The sequence below is a fragment of the Sycon ciliatum genome, chromosome 3, assembly GCF_964019385.1.
Source record: "Sycon ciliatum chromosome 3, ocSycCili1.1, whole genome shotgun sequence".
Classification (NCBI taxonomy): Eukaryota; Metazoa; Porifera; class Calcarea; order Leucosolenida; family Sycettidae; genus Sycon; species Sycon ciliatum.
The window spans coordinates 7311675-7335136 of record NC_088645.1 but is presented as its reverse complement, the minus strand read 5'-3'; the positions used below and the strand labels follow the sequence as shown (position 1 = coordinate 7335136).

The window sequence follows — 23462 nt, the reverse complement described above, 5'->3', positions numbered from 1 at the left end:
AAGAGGTGTCTCATGCGCTCAGCTTGGCGGTTACCTCCCTCTCAAGTTGGCTGGACGCTCGTGGTCTTGTATTAAATGCAAAGAAGAGTAATGTATTGGTTTTTACCAGCAGCAGTGGGCAGCAGCCGGACGTGGGTGTACGCTGTCGAAATGATGTGCTTCCGCACACCACCAGCGCGAAATACCTCGGCGTCTTAATCGATGAACGAATGACCTGGCAACCGCAAGTTGACCGGTGCATCTCACGTACTGCTAGGAAGATCGGTAGCCTGTGGCGGGCGCGACACTGCCTCACGTGACTCTAGCTAGTCGAAGCAAGTACTTCCTATCTGTCATCATGCCGGATTTGATATATGGATCGTCAGCATATGGCTCCGGCTTGACCCACAACCAGCTAAACCGCTTGCAGGTGGCCCGAAGCCGCGCAGCAAGGGCGGTGTTCGGACGACCACGATTTACCAGGGCCAGTGATCTCTTGGAGAGGCTCTCTGTTTATCGCATGGACGAGGTATATCGCCAGAAACTGCTCGTGCTGGTATGGCGGTGCGTTCATAACCGTGCCAGTCCTGCTCTGCAGGCGCTGTTTGTCAGTCGCAACTGCGGAGCAACTCGCCTTCAACGCAGTCTGGGCCTACAACAACCAATAGCCAGAAGCCGAGCAGGCCAATGCCGACCGGCATCTCACGGTTGCCTGTTATGGAACCATATACAGCTGTACCTGACACGGTGCGACCCATGGGTAACATCCCAGCATTCCGCCGAGCCATGGGCAACATCCCAGCATTCCGTCGAGCCATGGGTAACATCCCAGCATTCCGCCGAGCCATGGGCAACATCCCAGCATTCCTCCGAGCTGCCATTCCCTATACGTAAGTCGTTGTAGACTGCTACACAGTTGGCCATACCATGGTATTCAGTACCCACGAACTTTGCAAAGCCGATAATGTGATAATGTACCGTGGTGCATGCACCGGTGGTACCACCACTTCGTAGACTGCCTCCCCTTCATTTCTGTGCTCCTGTCTTTATTCTCGTCAGCTGTGTACTTCAGCAGTTCAATTCTGTGCTCCAGTCCTCTTTATTCTCGTGAGTTGTGTACTCGTTTTGCTGTTTGTCTGGTTTATTTGAATTCGCACAGTAAATGTGTACTTCAGTTATTCTCTCCTCCCTCTTCTGAGTTTGACTCTCCGCTGGCCTTCTCTCCTCCCATCCCCTTACATCGTATTGGGCCTCCGCACACACTACATTGTCACATAGCACAACTCAACCATTCGCTACCCTGTTATTGAGCACTCCTGCTCGTTTGGTCTCGCAAATCCAAATAAAATCAATCAATCAATCAGGTTCCTACTTGTGGATGCAGCAGGGGACGCTGGTCCACAGGCCATGGTCGTCGATGAACTCCCATGTTGGATGTACGATGGAAGTAACTATGTGTACTAGCAAAGTTACACTGCCACTGATACCATGTACTAGTGATGGTGTTACCCTATGATGTGCTGTGATCCTGTGCCCTCCCGACCTCGTGCTACTGGTGCGTTCGGGTCCCGTCATTCCCGATTTAGGTGGATCAGTTCACATTTGGGGGGACAATGGGCCAGTTTTAATTTCTTACTTTTACGACGGGGCAGCGCCAGTAAAGGTTTTTCAGAACCGCTCACAGAGCGATTTTTATATGGATAATTTCAGTTCTTTTTCCGTTCCCTCCCCACCCCAACCCCGAAGGTAAACATGATGAACACGCGCGCGATGTACTGTATGTAGGCATGAGACTGCGATAACACACTGATACATACCAGCCCTCCCCACCTCGCTTACCCCGCACACAGATACACAAACACGCGGATGCACACGGTACACGCACACATACGCACATGCACACGACACAAACAGGAAATTCTTCATGTAAAATGCCATGCAAAGCAGTGGCCACTGTACTTTTAAAAGGAAGTCAGTTGTGGAACAAAATAATTCAAATACAACGAGAAGACAAGCTGACGGCCAAAGCACAACATAGCAAACATGACATTTGCCCAAGGATTGCAGTTTGCAGACCACGCCATGGAAGCAGCGAATACAGAATGTAATATGATACAAAGTGACAAGCAAAGAAGTGGCCACCATACACCAGAGACTTGCAGAAAGTCACATATCCAACAGATGGAAAAGTGAACAGCAATCTGGTACAGCCCACACAAGACAAAGCTGACCTGACACTTGTCCCAGGATCGCAAGTGGCAGATCCTTTTCAATGCATAACATGCAAGTGTACGTTACACGCATGGACAAAATCTGACCGTGTCGCCAGCATACAATGTCATCACATATATACCCCACAAGTTACACACATGCACAGTAGAAGCACAATGAAAGCAATGGAAAAGTATGATGTGGTTGCTGAAGCATCTTCGCACTTCAAATTCAGACTTCAATGTGGTCGTCACGAGATGATATACCTGCAAGATACAAGTGATGCAGAAAGAAAGCAGAAGGTCGTGAGGTAGGCTATGAGACACCACAAACGGGTCACCTACATGTATGTTCAGGGCTAGTGCACTCGCACGCAGAATTATCATAATCGAGCATTTCCCAAACTGAGAAGTGCAAGGAAATCCACTTGCATGCACAGGAGCAATTTTGCCGCTGATGTGATGCGCAATTCGAGACGATCTGCGATGCTGCGTGCTCACCTCTGATGCCGATTACTTCCTTGCTTAGACCGGCCCGGTCTGCTCTCCCTTCACTCTCTTCTAAATCCTACTTGGAGCAGTAAGGCTGTGTCACTGCTCCTACTGAAAACCAAGTTAGGTTGTGGTCATTGTTGTGAAAGCAATATCATCGTCATTGTGGTAATAACATACGTTTTTGCACAGCGGCTGGCGCTAGAACGTGCAGCAAGCAGCACGCTTGTACTTCGGATTTTGCGATTTTTCGAGGGCAATGGCTTCCTTTTTGCTTTGGCTACCTACGAAGTATGACCAAAAAATCCATGAGAAGTATTTTTTGGAGCTGGAGTACGAGTGGGGTTGTCTGATAAGTGCTAGGAGAACCCTCCTTTGTGGCTGTAGAGCGCTAAAACCGAAAAAAAAAAACTGTTGGCCGAAAAATCCGAATTTTTTCTCTCCCGGGGGACACCCCGGACCCCCCCCCCCCCCCCTTGTACCACTCCCAACCACCCTGTGACACCCCTGTCATTGTAGCTTACCTGCTGTCTTTCTTGGAGATGCAGTAGCAGCTGAGGACTTGCATACAATCTCTGTTTCAACTGCCACTATTTCCACAATGTTGTCAGGTATTGGTGCGGGCGACACACGCAGATTCTACACACGCAGAAGGAAAGAACACACCATGAACATATACCTGTTACTACATGTACATGTACATGTTGCCACTGTCAAATATTCCAGAGGCAGATGGTGGGGATGGAGAGGAGAGCAACATCAGCAACAGCAGAAGCAGCAGCAGCAATAGCTGCACTATTAGCAGCAATAGCAGCAGCAGCAGCAGTACCACACAGCAATTCACCACACCATAATACCTCAGATTGTATTCCCGGTATGAGCATTAAATATCCAGTGGCCTTGTCCTCGCGAAATCGGCTTTCATACTAGTTCAACAGAATCTACAGCGCACGTTGCACAGGAGAATTCATACTCATTCAACAGAATATACAGCATACATTGCACAGGAAAATGCTTGTACATTGCAGAGGAGAATACTGGCTTTCATACTCGTTCAACAGAATCTACGGTGTACATTTGACAAGAGAATACAAGGCAAAACGATAACACAAATCTACGCCAATAGTTATTATATGTCCCTGAAGATAGGCTACTGTAAAACCGGAAAATTTCGGTGGAGATTTATTGTCGGTAACTTCGGTCTTACCCACACATCACACACGACAACTTACCTCCACGGTCGACATGAGCTCCCCAGGATCCCCCAGCTCCTCGGGACACGCCCTCACCATCGTCGTGGAAACGTTCAGCTCGGCCAGCAGCCGTCGCAAGCCATCAATCTCATACGAGCTGAGACAGGCCATGTCCGAGAACGGGCAGGATGGCGGTGATGGAGGTGGCTTGCCGCCTTGTGAGCTGTTCCCGTCTCCTGACGAAGCAGCAGCAGCAGCTGTCGCTGGCGACTGGGCTGCAGTGTCATCCGTTGACAGCTGTGGGATCTCGGCGCATGTGGGCGCCGGAGAGAGCTTCGCTGCGTCCGTATCTGTCAGCAATCAGACAATCAGAATACCGTAAAATTCCGTTAATAAGCCCAGGGCGTATACTTTGCAGAGCGTCAACAACCGGGCGTATATTTGGGCATGGGCCTTATTTCGGACGCAATCTGCAGAAGATCAATCTATCAGCAACCCACTAGTTTCAGTGAACCACCATTCACACTGAGCGCGGTACAGGTACATCAAACCACATTTTTTGGCAGTTTGCTACATTCCAACGGAACATCGCTTTTCTTTTCTATCAATTTGTGGAAATACCAGGAGTGACGTAATATGCCAGATCTACGTGCCTTCCACATCAAGATGTACGTGATTACGAACATTTCCAAATGAAGGGCAGAGCCCTCGGTCCCGGACCGCCCGGATACAACAGAAAAGAGTGTACTACATATAACGTTACATGCATAGGATTGATTGACTGCAGCTTATATCAATCATATCTTCTGAAAATTGTAGTCCAAGTTGCCGTCTGATGATCGGTTAAAACCGTGAAACTCAGAGTTACAGCAGAAACGCTTTTGATTCTCTCAAGTGTATGTAGGATTGCTGACGTACCAGACTGGGTGACTCCACTTGAGGCTCCAACTTAGTCTTGGTGAACTCCAGGCTAATGACGTAGGGTTTGTCGCGTTTCGCATTCGTGTAGTACCTGCACAAGAGAGTACATGGCGTGTGCCAAACACACACACACACACACACACACACACACACACACACATGCACACACACACACACACACACACACACACACACACACACACACACACACGCGTACACACACACACACACACACACACAAACACACACACACAATGTAGCTCCGCGTCTCTTGGAACCTAAGAAAACACCCAAAAGACACCATGCCACCAAGACTTGCACTGAAAGGCTTACTTTGTAAAGTTTGCCATGCTCGTGGTGGAGCCTTGTTGTGAGGACACATCCATGATGTCAATAGTACGCCCACGCCTGCCCATCACCCAAAGACCCTCTAGCGATCTCACTGGCCCATTGCCCATCGCCTCTTTCTGCGCTTTCATGCTCACACCTGCCTGTTGCCTGCCACCCTCCTGGCACTTCTACTGTCGCACCGTGGCCCGCACCAGCTGTTCTCCCCATACCTTACACCAGATTTAGCGCTAAATTTGTTTATGCTTGTGGCCCTATGTATATATATATATATAAGCATACTGACTCACTGTTGGGTAGACCCGAGTATCAGTTGTCTGATGTTTGCCTAACGGCATGAAACTCAAGAGTTACAACCAACCTGAACGTCCTCCGCTGAGTCTGCTATGATTTGAAAACTCCGTATGGCGGAACCCAGATGCGCATGCAGTTTACGTAAGACTCTCCGTAGATCGACTACATTTTTTAACTAACGTAATTACGTTATGCGGAACATCTCTAACAAAGTACAGTGAGTGCAGGGAAATACTTCGACAACTGCAGACAGTCAGTTATAGGCGATTCACACGACAGCCACTTGCACGTTTTACGGCGAGCGATTTACGAGAAAAGTGACTGTGTGGATTCACATGGCTGCACTCAACAGCGGGCACGTTTGCATTTTTGAATGATTCACCCACCAGTTGCCATGAGTATTTCAAATTTTCATAACACGTGTACAATAATTATCATGGTGAAAAGAGCCGCGTAAAAAATCAAGTCTTGTTTTGCGCTTTTTGGTGTAAATATAGTTTACTGCTTGCCGCAGAGGGGCTGAGGGCTAGACCCACAGGACACTTCTGATCATAACTCACTAGACCTAGTCTTTCTTAAACTTGCATTCAGTTTCGGCGGGGACAATACCCCCGACACACGACCAACAAAATCTCTAACTGTCTTTGACGCCATCAGAATATCTATGCAAACACAGCCTAACGGACAAAGTCAAACAAGCCGTGACCTGATGTTGAATTCATACCTCAAAACCTGAACAACAATGTCACGTTCGGAAATTTTATTGGGTGGTCATCCCGTTTGACTGTGCGAAGTAAAATTAAAACAACCAAATGGTTGGGTTGATCTGCACTGTGCAACCGATTCTCTCACCTTTCTTCCTCCAGCTATGCCTGTGACACCCTTTGTGAATCTGCGAAACACTAGTGGCAGGCCGCGCGAAAATGAGAATGCGCGCAGCCAAGTTTAGGCCATCATCTCCTTCATCCATCATCCCGGCGGTAACTCCGCCCGTTCAATATCCAACACCAGTCCCCAGGAAAGAATAAGGCACGAGATTTCAAGTTCAAGGGCAAAGCTAAAGCCAATGGCACTGATTTTTGGAATTGTCGAGTAGAACGAAAATAAATAATCGAAGGTGATCATAATGACGGTCAGATTCGACACACACGTGACACAGTTTGGGTCGCGCTCGTGTGTCGCGCGCGCTTCGCAGCTCGAGCGCGCCCAAGATGAGTCTCGCGAGCGCGACAGGCTAGCCGCTTGCGACAAAAGTTGTCTTTTTTTTACGAATTCTGTGACGTCATGTTTTGGAAGAATGTCCCAACAGTCATTCGCAATCTGATACATAGGCGGACGTTTTGTCTTTTGATCAGCCCGGCCTGGTGGTGAAATTTTGGACCCGGGAGTACAGTGGTCCCTCTATAATCCGGCACCATTTGTGAATCTGCTGGATTAGGGAGGGTGCTGGATTAAAGGGGAAGTGCATCGATTTTTCAAGTAGGGCGCAGATGAAAGACAATCGGATATCGGTTCCGATGGTATATCTCTCGCTTGCGTACGGCAAGGGAAACTTGCCATATCGCCAATTATTTCCTGATCCCGTTTCCATGGCGACTACTGGTGATGACGCACATTCTGCTTAGCTCCGTGAGAGAGAAGGTCGATCACTGAAGAATTGTGTCATTTTCAGTTGTCTTCTTCTATTCATGAAGTGAAAGAAGTACTGTGTTCAAGGCTGTTAGTGCCGTGAACTGTTTATTAGTAGTCCTCTCCGTTGTGTACTGGGACGTGACACCGACAGGGGAAAGCTGGAGTGCGGAGACGTTAGCTGGCAAGCGAAAATCGTGACGAACCAAGTGCTGAAATCTTGGTTGGGACAAATCAAACGTTCAGCATTTACCTCAACCAAGGACCATGCCGTTTGCTCTTTCCACTTCCTGAAGATGGATGCGCTGCCTGCTGGAGACTCTCCTATCTCTCGTAACATCTTCTGAAGCCAGGTGAGACGACGAGTAGCGGAGATTAGCGAACGAAATAATGTCGTATGTTTTGAAATTTTTGCTGAACATATCTCAGGAGAGATGGCATGTATGAACTTAGTCCATGTCAACTCAATCAGCCCATGAACTAACCCATGAACAAATGCTTTCCTTGCAGACGTGCATGTGTCTATCCAATCTGCACGTAGAGATCATTCCATGCCCTCAGTGAATGGCCTATTTATATAATTATTTGTCCATACACTTCATCTGCATATTGTCTCTATGGAGAAGGGTATTGTTCATTTCATATGAAGAAGTTCGGGCAATAGATGCTTTCCTCTGGTAAAATTCTGTTGACCTGATGTTCTTTCTAGCTTCATGGGTAGCTTAGGTGAGGTACCATCACCATCGTGTTTACATGAGGGTCAAACACTGCACCGTTCTTTGTTGTGACATGACGTAAGTTATTGTAAGTGCTCGCAGACTCCATAAGTTCCAGCAACACCTAGCATGGTTTTCCGTGAACGTTGTGGGTGAACAAATTCCTGTCCAACATATTTATACAGACATGCCAGCACACAAAATGCACCATACACACACTTGTCCTGCCCTGTCGAGTCACTGCCACGTGGGCCCGGAGGGGCAGTGGAGAGAGAATGGGAGAACGCCGCCCCATGGCGCCCGGGACACAAAAACAAGAGTTTGTCTACGTAGGGAGCAACACACATACATATACATACACCACACACACACACACACACACACACACACACACACACACACACACACACACACAGACACACACACACATACACACAAAATGAGAGTTCGGGTCATCTGCCACGAGACTGACGTACGGCCGGGGAGAGCTTCAGCGGTGGTGTCTATTCCTGCCCCGAACCGAACGGAAGCAGCGGTCGCAGGACACACAGTATTCACCACAACACGGCTCCACTGTCGTTGGGGAGCTGAGCCACACACTTGTGACGGGCAAGAACGCCACAGCTAAGAAAGCAACGGCCACAACGATCACACTGGCATGCTCCACGCTGCTCCTGCACACACACACACACACACACACACACTCTCTCTCTCTCTCTCTCTCTCTCTCTCTCTCTCTCTCTCTCTCTCTCTCTCTCTCTCTCTCTCTCTCTCTCTCTCTCTCACACACACACACACACACACACACACACACACACACACACACACACACACACGTGCGCACATACTGCAAGAAAGAAAGAGAGCATGAGTGTCAGATTCTTGCATAGGAATTGTTTATCAGCACACACTTATACATGCACATGCAGGCACTCAACGACCAACTATGCACCATGCCGTATGTTCATCAAACATAAGATTGCAATACCAAAGAACAACATGAACAAGATCACTTACTTCGTTCTCCTCCAAGTGTGTCCTCCCCAGCCAGGCCATCTCCTGCATTTCCCTTGGCGGAATGTAGCCTACGAAATGGTTTCTCTAGACTTGGAGAATATGCTTGGTATTCGCCATCTCTCCTGAGAAATGTTCAGCAAAAATTTCAAAACACACGACATTATTTCGTTCGCTAATCTGCGCTACTCGTCGTCTTACCTGGCTTCAGAAGATGTTACGAGAGATAGGAGAGTCTCCAGCAGGCAGCGCATCCATCTTCAGGAAGTGGAAAGAGCAAACGGCATGGTCCTTGGTTGAGGTAAATGCTGAACGTTTGATTTGTCCCAACCAAGATTTCAGCACTTGGTTCGTCACGATTTTCGATTTTCGCTACTGAAAATTGTGCTGGTTTATCGAGGGTGCTGGATTATAAAGTGCCGGATTAGAGAGGGACGACTGTACTAAAAACTGCTCGCATCCCAGGGTGCTCAGTTTCGCTCTATCCGATCGAGTAAGGCTTCCAGAAAGGCCCTCAGGTGCGCGGCCTGCGGTGCCAATATCGGGGCAACACTTTCGCACGTACACGTACCTCTGTACATTGTACGTTAAATACAGCTTTCATGCTAGTTTAGACCAAATTTAAAAGCCAGCATAATTCCATCCTCCTAAAATTGACTTTTATGCTTGTTAGTACGCGGCGCCAGCGTCCGCCGCCCAATCGGGCGCCAACATGCCCAAGCGGCGCCACGATCGACCTGGTACTCATCCATACGTAATCGTGCTACTCTGGATATGCTCTTGACTTGAGTGGGATGCTTCCCTCATATGGATCATGGCCTCAGCTCAGGACCCTCAACCTCGCAGTTCTGTGTAGTGCATTTTGTCACCGGCAAAATGCATTCCACCAAATCGGGAGGGGATGGGTGGCTTTGGGTGCCAATTCAATGTGCACCGTACTATATAGCTGGGCCTTATAGGTACGGTAACAAAGGAATCGGAATGATATAAGGCCGAACAATCCCCCGCCCGGGGTGATATTCACTTGTTACTGTTCAGTGAGGCCTGGAATCAGGGATTTCGTGCCATACCTTGGAATGAAAACTAACTTTTGAAACTTCCTCTGATTACTGATTGCTCTGATTGCTAGTCTCAAGGGTACGAGTTGTGGCTCGGAGTCTGAGGATTGTGGAGCCAGTGGAGATCCATCCAATACCTTTCCCATGTGAACAAAAGTTCGAGTGACGCACGGTACAGCCTTTTGCTTTAGCTCTGGTGAAAATATGCTTGTACATGGGCATTTAGCCCAGCGAGCACCCTCTTCGCAGATCATGGATGGCTCAGATGAACATGGAGACCCGGATGTAGCCGATCCTCCGAGAATGTTCAGTGCAATGGAGCGCATGGCGCGGACTATGGCATTTCCAGCTCTGAATGACGTCAAACTTGCCGAGTACATGGCTTGCCTGGAGCACCACGGCGTTGGAGACGAGCTGATCTCGTCAATACAGGTCAGTACTCAGTACCGTTTGCTCATGGCAGGCTGACATTCACAGAAACTCAGCTCGCACCTGCACGCTTAGTTCTTTTTTAAGTAGGAACAGTTTCATAGCATCAATGGCCGACGAATTCTTTGCCAATCGTTGATAGCTAGCAACAAACCATGTTCAAACACACTGATCCATGTGACGTGCCAGTGTCGGCTTGTGCCCGTGCCAGAATACAGGGGGGGGGGGGGGTAGCTGTACTGGAAAACAACAGTGCATGCAGTGTACATGTAATGCTGCTGTTCAGGGTGCTGTAACTCGCAGTTCTTTCCAAATAACGTTAGAGATCGCTTTGATTTTGTGTTTTAGAAATGGGATATGTATGGTACCAATGGGCCAAAAGAACAAGGCCTGATGGTTCTCAACAACAACAAAAAGAAGAAGTTAGAAACTCACTTTAGATAAGCTGTAGACCCAGACAACCTAGCTCAACTACTGACCTGGGAGTATGGATAGTGATATGACCAAGGAGTAGTACAACTCCCTCCATGCTACTGACACATTTTAATATTTGTGCGCCAGCTGTGATTGCATTAAAATGTTGGTGTAGATCAACGCTTGGCACCTTTGTCCTTTGCCTGGGGCCCAAATATGGCCGTGCCACGCAAGGTCATGTCAAGTCATGGGACAATAAACCACTTCGCATGTCCATTACTGGCACGTGTAAGCTTGCCAAGGCCTTTTAAGGGGTGTTCAGTACCTTCAAGAGTGCATCCATCTATGTACTCTTGGTACCATGCATTCAGACTGCAGAGGCTGATCTGCAAGCGCAGGAAACGAAGACATGAAGACGCCTCATTTTTGACGCTTTTGGAGCGCTTCTGGAATTTACATACGACTCTCCTCCTTTCTACAAAGCCAACCGAAGCCCTGTAGCTAGCTGTGGCCGTAATGGCTGAGAAGGAGGGCTCTTTTTAGACTCCGCGAAAACACTAGCCATGCAATGGCCTTTTTTCGTGCTTTCCTGATTCGTTTTCGGAACATTCCAAAACCGTAGTTCCCTCGGGGGTCCTCTTGAACACGTAGGCGCTTTGGAATTCAAGGCTGGAAAGGACTGGCGACGTGCCCAACGGTATGTTTTGCACTGGTGGAATCGTGTGTACTAGTATGAACTTGTGAAAGTGTCTATTTTGTCGTAATGCAAAAGAGATGGTCGTAGATCCTTGGCCCACAACACCCCACTAAATAATCAATAGCCTGTCGTCAAATCTTGGGAAATTGATCAAGACAATCATCCAGAAATCCCCTGTACCACAGTTGTGCAAACGCAGATGATGGTGTACCTAAATACCTTTGGCATATGTATGGGACCTTGGTTATTCTCTCCCATCTATACAATGCTGCCAATAACAGCAATACACAGTCATGGCAAATGGCCTGTGGGGAATCCTTGAAATATAAAAGAAGAAAAAATGTTCTCAATACAGCAACTTGAATCTTTGCACACCACCTCCATGCACTACATACTGTGTATACACATACAGCTGTAATTATTTTGTAACTCTAACAATTACCGTAAAGTCCTGCCAGAGTGCCCCTATCTCCGCCACCTTTCGAGTGGGTCAAGGTGGGGAGTGGCGGGTGGGCGAGTGCTACTTGCATGTGAGAGACGGGGGGGGGGGGGGAGACGGAGGCGCTCTGGCAGGACTTTACCGTAGTAGCATTATGTGCAGGAGATGGCACGCTTACATACGTGATAACACAGACATTCCGACACGTTCCATTTTCATGAGTCCAACAGATTTACATGTAGGTGGGACAGGAGTAACTTTAGGAGTTTGATACCTGGGCCATATTCTGACCAGGACTCGTTGAACAGCAACTTGCCTATACAAGCCCGGCAGAACTGGTCCAGTTGGTTAGGCCATGGTCGAACCAACGTTTTAGCCACTGGGGTGTGTGTTACTGCCGAGGGGGTCATGTGTGTAGTGTGTACCCTCCATGTCGTACACAAAGTATGAAAGGCTAGGATATGGCGGGACCAGTCGAAGGCTGCTTCTGCCGGTCCTGCAATATGCCAGCTTGATCCAACTATCCCTTTGGTGCTATCTTGTCAATGTTGTATGTGGTGAAAAAGGAGCTCTGAACTAATTTCTTGCTGGCAAGACATTTAGTGTATACGAAGTCTTGTAGGCTCGGGCAGTATACTCCCTGCCAGGTATGGACAGTCCCATTGGCATTCGAGCCTTGAGTTATGATATTGCAACTTTGGTCTTTTGGTGTGCAACACACAAGTCTGCCTATCTTGCACTGAGTTTTACCATGACAACTGCTGATATGTGGCTTTTATCAAGGATACATGAAACCCAGAGTGTGCATCTCTGGTGTGTTGCTGTCACAGTGCAATTCCGTGATTGCAATCATTTTAGTAATGTAGTGTCTACTAGCGGGATTCAAGCCGGTCTCTTTCTGCACAACTGCAGAACTCAGTTGGCCGAACTACGCCACTTCCTGCGGACTCCGCTGCTCTTGTTGTTGCTGAGTCGGCGTTCCGCTGTTGAGGTCGATTGCCGTGCTCATTTATATCATGTTCTCATATTTTTCTGCTTTTCTTGTCATTCTTTCTTCTTGTGTTTGTTTGTTTTCCTCTAGTTTTTTGTTTGTTTGCTTAGAAGGCGGAGAGCCGGAACGCAGAACCATTTTTATATTTTTTCACGGAGAAGGCGGAGAGCCCGAACGTGCTGGTCCTTATATCATACAAAAAAATTGCAAACTACGCCATTTCCCGCCTCAGAACTGCACCAAATACATGTATGATGTAGTCCCGGAATCCCGTCTATGCGCTGTTGGAGCTTGGTATTTAGGTGGACAAAAGTATGCTTGTATCCGTGTGTTTGGGTGGGATTGGATGCATGTGCGTGTACATGGGTGTGCTTATGCTGCATGATCTGGTCGTTGAGATGCTCGCCACTTTTTTCGCAATTTTTCGTTGTTTAGGAGGAAATCGCAACCTTCGCAACTTTCTTCATTTTAGCGAACTATTTAGCAACTTTTCCGCAACCTTTGGCCCCATTGCATGCATGTGCATGGGGTCAAAAGGTCAAGTCACAGACTACATGTCGGACAAATGGATACTTGCTCATTTTTCGTCTGCCTTCAGAGTTCGGACTCATTTCAGAGAAACAGTAGATCAACGGTAGTTACGATAATGTGCATTCCCTTTACCGTACATTGGAATGATGTAGGATACAGGCTACTGGCACTGTGCAATGTTGTGGTTCACAGCAGGAAGGGGTGTACGAGTTTGCTGTCGCAGCACTTCTGATATTTCTGCTCCTTGTGTTGGTGGTTTTTGGCTACTTTTTGCACAAGAACTCTCTAATTTTAAGTTGCGATGTTAGCAACTTTTGACCTTTTTCTGAAAATACGGGTGCTATTTCAGCAACTTGCACTTGTTTAGGCACAGTTGCGAAAAGCGTAAGTGGCGAAAAATTATGGCATCTTTGGGAAAGGGCTACATCAGGATGAAAGCGGCTTGCTGTCCCACAGTCATTGCAAACTGGGCGATGACATTCATACTAGGCGGAGAGCACTTCACCTCACCTGCACACCATAATTATCACGTGACAGGATGCAGAGGGCGCTCGGGTATTCCCCCCTCCTCGGACACAACTCTCAGTCTCAGCCTGTAGCTCTTGAGTCTTGTACATGTACAATACATTTACCGGTTTAAGTATACAGTACATGTACTCACCTAGAGCTCTATACGCAGCCTGAGCACCTTTGACAACTGTCTAATTGTATATACATGTACCGTAATAATTATTATCTCTAATATAAGCATTGTCCTTTATTTTTTCAATGTACCTCTGCCCCGTGCTATTAATGGAGACGTTCCTTTATTGGAGACCGTTCCATTATTATTTCAACCTCATTTCATAGGCATGTTGCCATGGCCAAATTCATGTCAGACACACACATTTCAGGGGTTTTTCGCTGGTACAGATAATGAATTTACACAGTGTGCTTAAAAGGGAGACTGAGCACTTTATTTTTTTAATGCCGCCCCAAGGTGTTCTACTATTGGATTATTGGAAACTGTGCTTTTATTTTACGAAGTCTGAAGAAAATGTTGAACGGCCTCTGCTGGGATGACGACTACACCATAGCTCAGTGGTTAGAGCATCGCTGGCTACAAGCGAGGGTCCCTGTCCCTGGTTCGAGTCCTGGTGGTGACAGTCAATTTTTTCTTCAGACTTTTCCCGTTTGTCTCTTTCCCTCAAACCAGTTAATATTTTATTTTTTATTTCACTCAACTCGTGGTCCATGACCAATTGGCACTCAAAGTGCGAGAGAGGGGTGATAGCCAACCACGGCAAGAAAAGAAAAAAAGGAATATTGAAAAAGAGAAGAAAGAAGGACAGACAAGAATCCAGCAAGGAGATCCTATCGTACTACATTATGCGATCGGAGTGCATTTTTAAAGCTGGAAAGACATTTTGATGTCTTAACATGCTGGGGAAGTTGCAGCCAAAGGCTGTAGGACAAAAACAGAGGAGAGTTGGTAAATGCGGCTGAATTAGCACGGGGAAGTGAGAGGCTTATACGAGTCGACCGGGACAGAGAAAACCAATTGAATGCGGAGAGATGAATGGGAATTTTACCTAGGCGAATTCTATGGATCAAAATGCAAAGCTGCTGTTTGCGATTATCTTGCAGTGGCTGAGTATTGCTGATACAATAGAGCTCAAGACTAGGAAATAAACGCTGCTTGTTAAACAATATTTTTAAGAAGAGATTTATGTTGGATTTCAAGTTTGTTCACATGATGTTGACTTAGACTACACAAAGACTGACATACATACTGGAAAATAGATAATAGATAAAACATAGAACGGCATGTATTTGGCAAATGAGAATGATGAGGATATAGTATGCCGAGAACACTACTAGTTTTCTTGCCAATATAGTCTACATAAGGAGCCCATGTTAGACAGTCGTCAATAATTATACCAAGGTGCTTATGTTCATGGACAATTTCTATGGTCGATGAGCTGCCAGGACATGATAAAGACACATTACAGAACTGATCACTAGCACCGCTACAGAAGAACATCACTTTGGTCTTACTAGTGTTCGGTCTCAGCTTCCAAGTCGACATCCAAGAAATGGTGGAGTTTATCTTTTTCTGGAGGTCATTAACTAGCAATTGCCTGCAACGATTGCAAGCACGCGTGGCCAGGCAGTATTTACACCGTCGGAAAGTGCCCATTCCTCATGGCATGGAGAACGTGTTTGAAGCTGCTGAATGGGAAAGTCTTGCGTGGCGGCGGCATATACATTGCCTGAAACTGTTTTACCATTTCACCCGCCAATACCCGGAAACCCTCAATAATCTCAACATAGTTCTATCCAAGAGTGCACGACGTCCCCACTTTTACCTCCTGCCCACTCACACTGGTCCCTGTTTCCGATCCACTCTACTACATTCCATGATCACCACGTGGAACTCCCTGCCTACCGAGATTAGGATATCTGAAACCCGTGGTGTATTTAGCCGGCACGTTAAGTCCCATTTCCACAGGTATAGATTCCATCCTCGAGGTTTTCTCACTTCCTGATTACCCCCCTTCTTTACCAGTACCCTTTTCGCTTGCTTCTACTCAGACTTCTTATTTAACCTCTTCACATTAATCTTTTTTTATCTTAATATTTTCTTCCTTTTAAGAATTATTGCACCCTATTGTACACGCATTGTACACGTATATTTATTCTCGGAGACCCCCTTGATTTAGGCTTCGGCCTTTGGGGAATCCCTCAAATAATAATAATAAAACTACTTGAAGCGGAAACTGTGGTGTCATCGGCGAACAGTGAAACATTAGGGACTGACATCGGTAGATCATTGACGTAGACTAAAAAGAATAGTGGCCCCAGGATTGACCCCTGTGGCACACCAGAATTAATTGCCTGGGGAGACGAGAGGGTGTTGCCGACGCGTACAGCCTGTAACCTGCCTTAGGTAGCTTTCAAAGAAACAAAGCAGGTTGCCACCAATGCCATAGGCACCCAACTTGGCAATCAGGCCTCTATGCCAAACAGTGTCAAAGGCTTTCGCCAGGTCAAATAAGCACATGCCAGTATGTTCTTTCAAATGTCGGGACTGCATGATGTTTTGGATTAGGTGGACTAGGTGCAGCGCTGTGGAGTCTCCTCGCCGGAAGCCAGACTGCATGGTATGCAAGTACGGGGACAAGTGTCGATATAGCTGATCGTACACAATGCGCTCAAACAGCTTTGAAATACAGCACAGTAGGGAGATGGGTCTGTAGTTCGTTGCATCCGACCGGCAGCCTTTGCGCTTAAAAATTGGGACCGCTAATGCGTATTTCCATGCGGAGGAAAAGATTCCAGACGACAGAGAGATGCAGCGATAACGGATATGCTAGGCTGTCTTGGAGGTGTTTCAGGATTTCGTTTGGTATACCATCATCGTAACCAGGAGACTCCTTATTGGGGAGACTGCGTATGTATCTGGTTACAGTACGGGATGAAATCGTCAGCAGAAGCTGGTAACCTGCTCATTCAGAGCATCTGCTTATATTAGAGATAATACGGTATGTATTTTAAAAGCCTTGTTTGGTAGATATCATAACACAGTACAGTACAGTGTCATCCGCCTTTGCAACATGCATGCATGCTGTCAACCGATCATGACGTCATCCGCTTTGCAACATGCTGTCCACCGATCATGACTCGTACTTGTACTGCAGTTTTGTTTTCGGACCTTCAGACACACACACACACACACACACACGCGCGCGCGCGCGCACACGCACACACACACACACACACACACACGCACACACACACACGGACAGGACGACAGGTAGCCATGCAGAAGACGCCGTCTTCAGACTTTCAGTAGATCTACACGACTGTACGTCATGTCCGTGTAGACAGTCTTCAGTACTACAGTACAGGTGCTGGCAACTGAAATCCGACCCCCTGAGCGGTGGGTTCACATTCCAGCGGTCTCTGTTTCGTAGTTTTACCATCCCGTGTTGGGTCTTTGCGATGTCAGCGCACCGCTCAGGGGTCGGATTTCAGTTGGCAGCATGCACTCTACATTGTAAAGTACGTGTGGTGGGCACAACTGTGCGTACAAATGCACCTGCTTGGACTACCATCGGCTTAGCTACAAAGTACAAGTGACGACAAACTCTTGCATGTCGGTCTTTGCCAGCCATTTGGCCACATGGCCCAGGTAGACAAAGGTATAACTGTATTTTGAGTGTGTGACCCATACGCATGCATCTCAAAGAGCTAATGCTGGAACTTGCCTCCTGGTCGGATACTGAGATGACCCTGAGCCATACGTGACGCTAAAACCATCTATGATCTAGCAATTATTCCTCCGTGAAAAATGTAGCAGTTACATGACGGTGCACTCGTACAGACGGTGCAGCCCCAGTACCGCATCGCTTTCTCATCTTCATCCTGCTCGGCCATTTCCCCATGAGGATGGCGAGGGTTGCGGCTGCGTATTTTCCTTGGCAATCATGTTGTTCCGTCGGAAGACAGTATGGAGCATTGTCAGTTTTGCGGCCGGTGCATGCACTGCAATGTACCACTGTTTCTCTGCACTGCTGTTAGAGCTAGCTAATAGTAGACCAGCGCAGGTAGTAGTGCACGGCTGTTGTGTGCTGTGGGTGTACATACTGAGTCTATACCAAGTACATACACGCTGGCCTGGTTGGAAGGGGACGAAGCGACGCAGTACAAGACGCAATGGAGGCCCCAATTCCAAGGGCGAACAGGTGAGAGCCTAGCGCTAACAGAGTTTCACGTGACAAAAATCTAGTCGGACGATGCGTTTCATTCCGGTTTTGAACCCAGTCCTACTCAGGCTACTGGTGCTACACTACGCTGGTATTGCGGTACTGGTACCATGGTTCTGGGCCATACTATTTCCTGCTGCAAACTTCTTATGAGTAGGCTGTGTCTTCAGTTTAAAATTGGCTCCTGCCGGACAAGCTCGTCTGGACAACCTATCACACACTCCGATCCGTGACTACCATGCCTACCAGTCCTGTACTACATCGATAGCAGAAAGGAGGCTTGCCGGGGCATGATTGATGGTCGGTCAGGCCTTTCCAAATGCCACCAGTCGCCACACCAGTCACCACTCTCTTGTAGTAGAGAGTGACTGGCGACTGGCACGTCTTAGCTGTTCCCAACCAACTAACTTGCACTTGGACAAGTTGGATACTAAGACCTAAGGCTAAGCCCCCTTTTCCGCTATTGAAGTGACAAGGACCTGGCGTTGACAGAGTGATCCGCCCACTGATGTATTGTCCGTCAACTATCCAGTTCAGCAAGTACATGACATGCACAAGCACAAGCAGGATCAAGTAATAAATTTTAATGTGAAAAGAAAAATCATATCACCAGAAAGCGCTGAATACAAACTAAGAAAAGAGCATATGCATTGTATAGGGTGGAATACTGTATCTTTTGTACATCATCTCTCTTTTTTCGAACTCATTTATCACACTTTCTCTTTTCCCAACTCCAATGTTCATTGTGTACACAAATAGCAGATCCCCCGATAGGCGTCAGCCTTTCAAGTTTGGGTAATCCTGAAATAAAGATTATTAAATCACAATACAGTGTATAAGTAGAGTGCAAAGAGCTCTCTTGATTAGACTGGTGGTTTTGACTGGCGAACACCTCAACGCCACTCCAGGTCCACGGACGGCAAGCGGAAATGCACATGCTTGTGCAGAGAAACTGATGTACGTTTTTTAAGAGGCCTCCGCTGGGGCTAAAGTAAATACACCGATTGAGGAGGATATCGTGGGACGCTGCGTGGACAGTCGCTGCAGTATGCATGTACAGGTATGTCGTTTCCACACACTATGCTTCCTATGGGGCACACCACGCCTGAATTGATTACGTAGTGTCGCAAAGCTATAGCTATGCATGCGTGGGTACTTGTAGCACACCGGTACGCAGTGCCATACAATAGAGAGGTTAAGGTGCACGTTATCTCTGACGTGACGCGAAACCTCCAAGTGACCTTTCGATTGCAGACTGTCCAGTGTCCAACCATCTGGACAGTCCAGATTTGCGAGAAATTGTCCTGCGTCCTGCCGAGGTCCTTATCCGGACACCTTTTGTCCAGACTTCATGAAAAATCGACACTGTTGTCCCACTTTTCACGTCTTGACTCCGACAACAGATCACGATTGATCACACGGAAAGGATGGCTGATGCGTGCACTCTTCGGACACCGAGCTCGCGAGCTCATGTTCATGCGACTTGCTACCCAGTAGTAGTCTCTACCCGGAGCACATTATTTTTGTTCACTGCCGTGGCAGCTTTAAGCCCACCTGTATCACGTCGGGTGCATTCAGATCTTTTCAGTTATAGGAAGAAAAGAAAAGTTTGACCGGCTATTGAGGGTGTCCAGATTTGGGGTGGCCAGGAGGCTGGACAGGCTGTGATTGTGTAGGTCTTTCACAAGTTCTGATAGGCAGTCGTTGATACATACAGTTAAAGTGAGATACGAGGATTACAGCTGGAATCAGAGAGAAGAGGATAGACAGTACTGAGCAATGGTGGGTGCAAGTGGCGGTCATTATGACCTGCGTGGAATACTGATCCTTCCTCGTGTACATTGTATTCCTGCCTGCATCCTGGCACGCAAGTCTATTATTTTAACAAGATTACATAATCACTCCCTTAGTATTGACTCCCATAGATGTTTGCCTTACCTAAGCAGTCAAATATTCCTTCATATTTCACTCCTTATGGCTGTATTGACTGCTTATAATTATTTGACTGCTTACGGGTTCGGCAGACGAGTGCCTAGTGCAGCATGGTCACTGTATGAGTAGGCGATGGTGCAACGGTTGTGCAATCATAAAACCAGGATTCATGAGGTCATCGTTCTGGAATTTGAAATACGGACTGTTAGTGTTAGTCGTGATACCATGGATACTGATAAACGTAATATTGACTTCGTACTCGGTCAGTATAGGAAATAAAATTTATATAAAACCTCGTAAAAGACCTCGGCTTCGCCTCGGTCTTTTACTCGGCTTTTTATTTCCTGTAATTGACCTCGTACTCAGTCAATATTAGATATATAATCATTGTACTTGAATTGTTGATAAAGCACTCTTTTGTCGCTCACAAAAGTTTTGTGAGCGACCCAATCATCTGGCGCGCGCATATCATGCATGCCCCTGGATCCCCTGGCGCATATCATGTATGCCCCAGGATCCCCTGGCGCATATCATGTACATGTATGCCCCTGGATCCCCTGTACTGTACTGATTTTTGCTTGCTAGGTACTAGGTGCTAGGTACTAGGTGCTAGGTACTACACACAGGTACTACTACTAGGTCTACGACGACGTGTCGACATGTCCTAGCCGCACTGTAGATCTACTGTAGTACTAATCTGGTGGTGGATCTACCAAGGTCTACCTTTAACTCTGGGCCTTGAAAAACTACAATCATTCAATGTCATCACAATAATTATTATTGTATTGTATTTTTGTATTGATATAATTATTTGAATTCGGTATCTCAACAGTACAATTATGTACAACTAACCAATGTTACTTGGGAAGATCCGAATGACATAGATACATAAACATAAAAGTGGAGTAGGTGCTACAGCTGATCATAATAATTAAATTATTATCACTGTGCAATTATGTACAATCATGTACAAGTCATGTAGCCTCATAGACCTACATGACATGTAGCTACCTGCCTCGGTCCGCGTGCAACCAGTGTTTAGTTACCTAGCGCATATAGCCTGGCCTGGACAGACTACCATGGACTGTACAGACTCAGACTGACTGTACAATCATGTACAGTCGAATCCGTCGTGCGTCAGCGACACAAACACTCAGTTGACACTACGCTGACAGTGTGCCGCACGCGCAGCTGCCCGTTCACACGGTTCAGGCGTAGACAGGCGCAAGCGAACAGTGACCAGATCAGAGTGTCCACACAGTGACAGTACACATTAGACAGATGCTGATCTTTTGCGCCACATGTTTGTGTCTGTGTTGACAATAATGACGTCGTCTTCACTAGATCAGATCTGCAGTGCAGAGTCAGCCAAACGCTGAACAGAGACTGAGCATGAGGGAGTCTACAATGGATTGGTAGTTCTACTTGTAGACAGTCATACACTACCTATACATCATGACTGATGTAGCCTTGTACTTGTAGGTCTACAACAAAAAAACAATGGTACTGCCTGGTAGACCACGCATGAATCAAAACACAGTTGCATTTTTTGGGGTTGAAAAAAAGAAGGTTCTGCAACTACACTCGTCGTACTCCCCAGGCCCAGCTGGCGTAGGCCCTGCTCAATGCACAGCAACACGTACAGTAATCATGGTAATTATTTCGCAATTCCTTCTACTGCTTTGATGTGTTTTTTTTTCTTTCGATCAAATAGTCGGACACAGGTACCAAGCTCCTCGACCCCGCTGCAGAGCTAACATTAGATTTAGAGGACGTCCACAGACTCGGAGACTCTGGCATTGTTACCGCTGCGGCCAGTGAAACTGCTCTGCAGGATCAAGCTTCGTGGTTGAAGCGGGTAACTAGGCGATCTCTCGGACTGGTAACGTCCGCTTTGCAAACCGCTATGGCCGATCTTGCGTACGTGGACAGCGCAGATGAAACGGGGCACAGCGCGTCCGATACGGACTCTGAGGAAGATCATACCGGGATGGCTAAAGACGAGGTGGACACTGGCTTCCTCCACGATGCCTCAAGCTGGTTGTCAAGCACGAAAGACGTGATTGCGAACTATTCCCGCTCCGTAAGTCGATGGATTAGTGTGCATTTCTTGAGTTATTATTATTATTATCATTTGAGGGATTCCCCAAAGGCCGAGTGTGGTGATGTGCGGGAATGCAAGTCCACGGCGCGAACATTATTATTATTGCCAGGTCACAGGCGCTAGGCCTGGGCCTGGGGTCACGGAGCTTTTCACACTCTCTGCATGTCGTAACAATATGCAGGGGCTGAGGCTGGACAAAATGGTATACGGATCAGTGTAACACTGCTGGTTGGATAACTCCGTGGCACTAACCAACATAATAGGATAATTCCGTGGCACTAACCAACATATTCCTTCTGGTTGCGAAATGTGAGAGGTGGAAACATGTCTCCACACGCATTCCCTCATTGGTGTGGAAGTTACTTGTACAAGGCATCTTGACATCACACATCTCATGCTCAAGTACTGAACCACTTCAAAGTACTACAAAAGTACAATGTAGTCCTTTGCGCAGTGATGTGGGCAGTGATGTGGGCAGTGAATGCTGCACAGGGTCAGGGGTGTAGCTGCCCTGCTGTGCGTGGCTGCACATGTGTAGGATGGCTGCTGCATGTCATTCATGGTCATGTGCATGCTGAGCCTAGCCTAGGTCAAATATTTTAGGGGGGGGGGGCATGCTGGCTACTTGCCTACTGCATGCATTGGGGCCCTGGCCAGTATTGGGTAGGGTTGGTGTGGGGGAGGGGGGGGGGGGGCGTACATGTCCCATGAGGGTTTGTTTGTTTTCTTAAAATCGTTTCTCCTATCGCAAAAGCGATTACACCATTGGAAAGCTTGGAGCTTCCTCTTTGATCTACATATTTGGATATTTGCAACAGGACTAAAATCGATGAAGTTACGACAGTTTTACGGTACGCACATAATATCAGTCATTAATGACTGATGCACCGCAAAGGGTTAAGTGCGGTTACTACTCACTCACTATACTGGAGGCGATCCTAGATTCTCTCATACATTGCACACACGCACGCACGCACTTACGCACACACACCCACACCCACACACACACACATACACACGCGCACGCACACACGCACGCACACGTTGGTAGAGGCTGGGCAGTATGCCTGCCCAAGTGCATGGCCTCATTGGCGCTGTAGACTGGCCCACCCTGTTGACGCTGTTTGCCGACAAGCCGGCTTGTCTCTAGGTCACCATGTCTCAGCTTTCATTTGTATACCTTGAATTTCCACCTACACTCAACTCGGTGTGTAAGCCGCTGAACCCCAATGTGCCCCGTGTTCATAAACAGGGCTGCAACGATTGTTCTATTTCACAAACGAACAAATGCTCACCCATGACGAACGAATAACGAGAATCAAA

General features: G+C 47.3%; 1 protein-coding gene and 1 long non-coding RNA gene across 5 annotated transcripts in view; one reads left to right on the top strand and one right to left on the bottom strand.

The window, feature by feature from the left end:
- Positions 1-2296: 2296 nt before the first annotated feature.
- On the bottom strand, positions 2297-6540 carry LOC135811301 (uncharacterized). Of its 2 annotated transcripts, none has more exons than XR_010552586.1 (6): positions 6290-6540; positions 4793-4886; positions 3914-4224; positions 3539-3745; positions 3206-3320; positions 2297-2456 (listed from the first exon to the last, which is right to left on the bottom strand). It is a non-coding gene; the product is annotated as an uncharacterized LOC135811301 (long non-coding RNA). The 2 variants fall into 2 exon arrangements; XR_010552585.1 differs by having other exon boundaries at positions 3539-3622.
- A 3320-nt stretch (positions 6541-9860) lies between these two features.
- Positions 9861-23462, top strand: part of LOC135811300 (uncharacterized) — a 43470-nt gene continuing 29868 nt past the window's right edge. Inside the window, exons 1-2 of one of the 3 annotated variants that reach the window (XM_065324517.1) lie at positions 9861-10286; positions 21750-22118. In XM_065324517.1, coding sequence (XP_065180589.1) covers positions 10059-10286; positions 21750-22118 — 597 coding nt within the window. In that variant the 5' untranslated portion in view covers positions 9861-10058. Of the gene's footprint in view, positions 10287-17768; positions 18083-19697; positions 19886-21749; positions 22119-23462 lie in introns of those variants that run through there. The other 2 variants (XM_065324516.1, XM_065324518.1) reach the window with 2 other exon arrangements.